Source organism: Mytilus edulis, chromosome 11 (genome assembly GCF_963676685.1).
Source record: "Mytilus edulis chromosome 11, xbMytEdul2.2, whole genome shotgun sequence".
In the NCBI taxonomy this organism is placed as follows: Eukaryota; Metazoa; Mollusca; class Bivalvia; order Mytilida; family Mytilidae; genus Mytilus; species Mytilus edulis.
Window position 1 is genome coordinate 12,452,610 of NC_092354.1, and position 6,850 is coordinate 12,459,459.

The window sequence follows — 6,850 nt, forward strand, 5'->3', positions numbered from 1 at the left end:
GTCAACAAGACTGAAAAAAAGGTCTTAGGTGGCATTCATTATTTTACAAATCGTATCTAATTATACAATATGTTAAAAAATTAATGAACTTACTGTTAATAAAAGGCCCAATCTCCTTTATTCCTTTGTCTGTCCACCAGACCATTTGTCCAGACAGATAAAACACATCTTCTTTATACACCTTTGGTGATGAAGGATCCATTTCATAAACTCTAAGTCCTTCTCTCCAGTCATGCTTCATATTCTCAGATTCCTGAAAAATTGCATATTTTACATTTTTTATTTTTCATTCTGATTCCGTGTTTGTTCACACTTCAGGAAATGGCAATTGTTATCTTATAATTCGTTTCTGCTGCATGTGTTGCACTTTCCTTTAGAATGAAATTCAAAACAGTGTGGCTGTGGCCATTGATTGACACATTAAATTCATCCATTGACTGGGACAATGTACGTGAACGTTTGTATGTAACGACCACTGCTCACTATGTACTTTTTAAAGACACTTAAACTATGGGGTCACCAAAGGTTCTCAACACCTTAATAAAGTAATTCGAAAAATTAATCAGAAATAACACGATGTTTTGATTTATATCAATTATATAAATCAAAACATAAAGGTTATTCCTGATTATTTTTTCGAATTATTTTATAATTAAAGGCGTTAAGAAACCTTTGGTAACCCCACAGTTTAAATATCTATCGTAGGTACGTCGTGAACAGTGGTCGTTACAGACAAACGTTCATGTAAATTGTCCCAGTCAATGGATGAATTTAATGTGTCAATCAATGGTCACAGCCACACTGTTTTGAATTTCATTCTATTTTATTTTTTTTGGTTGCACTTTAGTGTTTCTGTTATTTCGTTGTTTTCCTCTTATATTTATATTTCCTAGATTTAAGTTACCCGGATTTGTTTTCTTTTAATCGATTGATGACTTTCGAACAGTGGTATACTTCTGTTAACTGCCTTTATTAGTTGCATTTTTTTTTAAACAATGTCACTTCAATTGATGAGTTGTGTTCCATACTTTCGTTACTTCCGCCATTGTTAAAATTTGATGACGGTTATAATGGAACAGAAAATGATTTGTTTTTGCATAACGTCCAGTTTCAAATATTTCATAAAATTAAAAAATAAACACACGGCGTATAAACAATGTTTGATACCTTATAAAATTTAATTTATGACATTAAAATCATAGTTAAAGATGTTTTACTCGCATTTTAATCATTTAAAATTGATGGTAGATGTCTGAGAAATTATAAATGATAATTTGTTACGATAAACCTTTTTCAGAAAGAGGGATGTGTTGATACAAAACGTTAAGATTTTTAGGTTTATTGTTTTGTTTTTTCTTTCATTAAAGCATAACATTAATAATAGCTTCGCTGTTGACCTTGAAATCAATAATGCATAGTTGTCAGTTTATTTTCGATTTATGAGTTTGACTGTCCCTCTGGTATCTTTTGTCCCTCTTTTATTATGAATTATGGGGTTTGCTCATCGTGGAAAGCCGTACGGTGACATATACCTGTTAACTTTTACGTCATTTTGGTCTATGATGAAAAGTTGTTTCTTCTGCAATCATGTCATATCTTCCTATATAATTGTTTTATTGATATATACATACAGCATGTAAACTCACTTATCTTAATGTCCCGTGATCCTACCTGATGTTTGAAATATAGTCCTTCACCTACACTTAGTTTAGTAACAGTTTTGGTTAACTTTGTCCAGGATAATTTGTCTCTGCCATGTAATTCAAGTGTGCCACCTTGGTCCACACAAATAAACTTCTCGCCACACTGTGGAATACCGGCATTTTCTCCACGAATACCTGAAGAAATATATTCATTGAAGTAGTGACTTACACATTTCTGAATTTTCGCTTTGGATTGCTTTTTAACTTCTTCGTACTTGAAGTTCCAACTGTTCTGACTAGAGTGATAACGATGAAACTCGCGTGGATAAAACGTATGTCTAGGGCATCACACCGAAAACCTTATATCTTTGAAGTGGGATTTTTTTTATAAGAGAATAGATACAGGAAATAGTTTACGGCTATCTCAAATTATAAATCACTAATTCATTCTCATGAGTACATCTGTCTTTGACCGATGCACTTTGTATTCGGTCATACATTACACAAATACATATATTGAGCACAACTCTTTTGGACCCTTTACTTTCAACTACAATAGATTGGATTTACCTTTCAGTATTATTTGAGCTTTCTGCTTGAATTTACAGTTCTCCGATCCTATTTCCATTGTTCCCCGTATGTAAATGAAGTATGTTCGTACTACACTATCACGTGAGGAGTCCCACACCAGACGGCCATTTGTTTCTATGGCAATACTATTCACATCAACGTCAACATCTAGTTTGACTTTCATTCCACTTTTTATTGTCACTGTGGCATTTTGAAAAGGTACCTACGAACAATAAAACTAACACATTGTTTTTTCATACTTATTTCTTTCGTTTCACCTTCTAAGGGTTTAGCAATATTGCTTATAATACATAGCTATTACAACAAAGTTTTGCAAAAAGTATGTAAGCAACTTTTTAAGTTTATGAAAGAAGTTACAATGTATTGAAGTGATCAATTGTTTACTATAGACCGGGCATTTGTTCGATGTATTAAATACGGAATCCATGTTGGAATAGTTCCACCCTCTCGTTCTATTCATTGATGAAGAGCGGATGGTTTCTTTTACCTAAAAGCTGAGACGAAAACCCGACCCAATTAATTTATCTTTCCATTTAAATTTCCTGTTTCGGGTTCAATTGTTTCCCTATCCCCTAAGTGCCCCCATTAAAAATGCATTTTATTTCACTAACTTCATGCGTATCGTCTTTGTATGGTTCTATTGATGTTGGGTCGTACAGTAAACTGCTGCAAATCCGTAAAATAATATAAAGTATCTTGAAACCAACCATAAATAATAATATTTTAACAGATACATCTTGAGATAGCCCCTAACACATCAATCAGCCATAATGTATGTATTATAAGTTAATAAATCATAAGACACAGTTGTAATTATCGTGTCGTTTCATCATTAAAACAATGTGTCAAAGGAAAAAATATGTCACGAAAGTATAAACCATATCCCTTTTTGTATGCATTATATGCGCAATTTTAATTCATATTTTGCATTCGGAGATCAATGCAATATTAATTTGATTATTTTTTTTTAAAGGAAATAGAAAAAAAATTAAATGTGTCCATCCCATGTGAAATTAAAAGGAATATTTAACAACATAAAATGTTCTTAAATTAGATAAATTGAAATACATATAGTGACGTATCGAGCAATGATTTGAATTTGAATTGTGCTTTTGATTCTGAAATAATCGAATGAAATACAATTATATTTACCGGAAGCCCATGTAATGTCCATGTTTCACTATCTGACCAAAGCCGCAATTTTGAATCAGCATCTGGACATTGAGTTGTAGTTATTTGGCCAATATTTAAGATAGCGGTGGCACAATACAGAACTGCCCAGCTCTCCATTACGTTTTATGTGATGAGACATTTCCTATTGTTTTACTTAATGACATTTGTTTACATATTTCACCACATTAACCTCTCAATGTCTTCAACGATTCAGTAATTAAACATACGCGTGACCTAATTTAAAAAAAAAAGTTCAAATACATAAACATTGCGTCTTGGGAAGTGACTGATCAAAAGGTCTGGAGGTTTTGGCATATCACTTTAAATTCAGGAAGAAAACACATTGTTTATCGGTTCATAGGGATCAACCCTTTGCTTTTTTTTTCTTATTTTATGGGGAAAGTGGGTATCATGTTTTCTCTCTTCTTGTGAATGTATATCTCACTTTATTACGAAATAATCTTCTTTTCTTGATAACATACAGCAACAAGATTTTTTTTTAACCGCAAAGTTGAAATTATTCCCCCTATTTTCAAATCGAAACAAACACTACCTTTTAAAAAAGCTTATGTCATATACATCAGAAAGAAAACGGAAAACGGATACAGGTTCCTAAGCAAAAGACTTTAAAATAACAATAAACATGTAACTACTAGAAAAATTGTTTGGAAAGGAACTACCATATAATCACATTTAAGATAGAACTAAAAGACATAAAACAGAACAGTCAAAACGTCTATAAGGTCAAGAGACTTCACTCTGGACAGTTGAAATTTCAACTTTATTTATGTTTATTATTTAAAGATTACAAGCACAGTCTTGCACACTGTACAGGTTTTGTATTAATTACTTCCTTGATTGTTGGTAGACAATCTGAGTTTGCTTTTTTGCTAAGAGTGTGCGATGTAGCTGTAAACAGTTATCAAAGGTACCAGGATTATAATTTAGTACGCCAGACGCGCGTTTCGTCTACATAAGACTCACCAGTGACGCTCATAACAAAATAGTTACAAAGCCAAACAAGTACAAAGTTGAAGATCATTGAGGATCCAAAATTCCAATTCAATTGAATCCATTTTTCTATTGAATCCTTATGACTTTCAGGCCACATAACACAAATTAGGCCAACAAAAATAAATATGATTATTACAATATCATAACAATATGGTACAGGATTTTTCTAACCCGTCTGCTGCACACTAGGTTTTTTTTTATTGGTTACACAATCTGTTTTGAGATTCCGTCAATATTTTGGTATAGTTATGTTCGATAAATAGTTTAGAAAAATAACATATGCGATGATGAAAATCAAACAATTTGCAGGGATTACGATAATCAAACAAAATCTTTTATAAAGAAATGAATAATAATTGCTGAATTTCCTCAAATCTAAGTGGCAACTATAAAAAAAAAAATGTGTCCCCAGTACACGGATGCCCTATCCGCACTACCATTTTCTATGTTCAGAGGACTATGAAAATGGGAAATAATCTCTCATTTGACATTCAAATTAGAAAGATCATGTCATAGGGAATATGTGTCCTACGTTTCAAGTTGATTGGACTTCAATTTCATCAAAAATTACCTCGACCAAAAAACTTTCACCAAAACTTTAACCTGAAGCGGAACAGACGAACGAACGGATGGACGGACGGACGGACGAACAGACCAACTAACAGACCAACGAACGGATGGACAGAGGCACAAACCAGAAAACATAATGACCATAAATGGGCTGGGCATAAAAACTTGATTTTAGCAAAACTGTGCCATTAGTGGAGCAGGATCTTTGTTCCTTATACCGACTGTGCTGATGGTATAAATCCCGGTTTGGATGGGTTCGTGTCACGCTTTGTACAGGTATTAGTTTTTCTGTTTTAACTTTTGTCTGTTTACCGTTGTATTGCTTGTTTCACTAAGGATTTCTTTATTTATACCTTTTTTTTCTAGGAATTGATAGTTTTTACCGTCAATCAATTTTGAATACAATTAATACACAAAACATTTAATATTATATAGACGAAACGCGTGTCTGGCGTACTAAATCATAATCCTGGTACCTTTGATAACTATTTACACCACTGGGTCGATGCCACTGCTGGTGGGCGTTTCGTCCCCGAGGGTATCACCAGCCCAGTAGTCAACACTTCGGTGTTGACATGAATATCAATAATGTGGTCATTTACATAAATTTCCTGCTTACAAAACTTTGAATTTTTCGAAAAACTAAGGATTTTCTTATCCCAGGCATAGATTACCTTAGCCGTATTTGGAACAACTTTTTGGAATTTTGGATCCTCAATGCTCTTCAACTTTGTACTTCTTGGGCTTTATAAATATTTTGAGCGTCACTGATGATTCTTATGTAGACAAAACGCGCGTCTGGCGTACTAAATTATAATGCTGGTAACTTTGATAACTATAAATAGATAGATACGCATGTTGTTATATAACATTTTTTTGTGTGCTTTGTTTTGATTTCAAACATATAAATATTTATATTACGCATACGATGTTGTCATTTTTAAATAACTTATTATGTAATAGACGTATTTATACTTGTTTTCAAATTTGGCTGCCATAACAAGCTCAGTTTAAAACATTTGACGTATTAATTAAAAACTGATTATCAAATGACGTCAGACGGTTATTTAGAAATAAAGGTAGGGTCATACGAATACAATTCAGCTTTTAATACCTAAAAGCTTAAAGACGTCTATCCTAACGTCGACAGTTTTAAAGCCTTATGACGTTTTTCTTAAATGTCTCTGTTTTGTATTTATATAACATATATTGTATAAATTGTGGTTATTATTTATGAATTACTACATGTATACACATTGCGTTTTTATGACTGTCACAGGTCACGTTATCAATCTGATAGGAATATGTCTCTCTTTTTTGTTTTCTTATGTTTATCTGCTCTGATTCTATTGTTCGCAGGAAAATGAAGATAATTAGCTCAGTGGTTGTTTCATATATATATATATATATATATATATATATATATATATATATATATATATATATATATGTTCTGGACCATTTTAGTATTTGGACCATACGCGTAAGACCATATGAGTATATAACGTTGGATTATTAACGGGCCGGACCATATGAATATTCAGACCTATAGGTATTTTTTTAGATAAATTCTTCTTTCACAGGACCACATTTGGTCTATACAACCAAATCGATACAAGTAACTAACTGAAATCCTTTATCTTTGACATGCTGTCTGAATTTTAGTATAGGTGGCACGGTAGTATTTGCATTCCAGAATTTAGGTTGCTCTTTTGTGTACCCTACTGAGGTTATGTATCTAAACAGTGTGATTGGACAAAAAATACAGTATCAACTGAACATACTTTCCCAAACTGAGGGATGAATCAGGTGTAGAAAAATATGACATAATTTTACATACAGATGAAAATGAATTTTTG

The 6,850-nt window shown here is 32.5% G+C and overlaps 1 protein-coding gene across 1 annotated transcript in view; it reads right to left on the bottom strand.

Moving 5' to 3' along the window:
* LOC139493921 (cell surface hyaluronidase-like) overlaps window positions 1–3,570 on the bottom strand; it is a 38,898-nt gene extending 35,328 nt beyond the window's left edge. Inside the window, exons 1-4 of the mRNA XM_071282081.1 lie at window positions 3,387–3,570; window positions 2,214–2,436; window positions 1,672–1,838; window positions 94–253 (exon numbers count right to left, since the gene is read on the bottom strand). Of these exons, the coding sequence (XP_071138182.1) occupies window positions 94–253; window positions 1,672–1,838; window positions 2,214–2,436; window positions 3,387–3,524 (688 nt within the window). The 5' untranslated portion in view covers window positions 3,525–3,570. The remainder of the gene's footprint in view (window positions 1–93; window positions 254–1,671; window positions 1,839–2,213; window positions 2,437–3,386) is intronic.
* Between the last annotated feature and the right edge of the window lie 3,280 nt (window positions 3,571–6,850).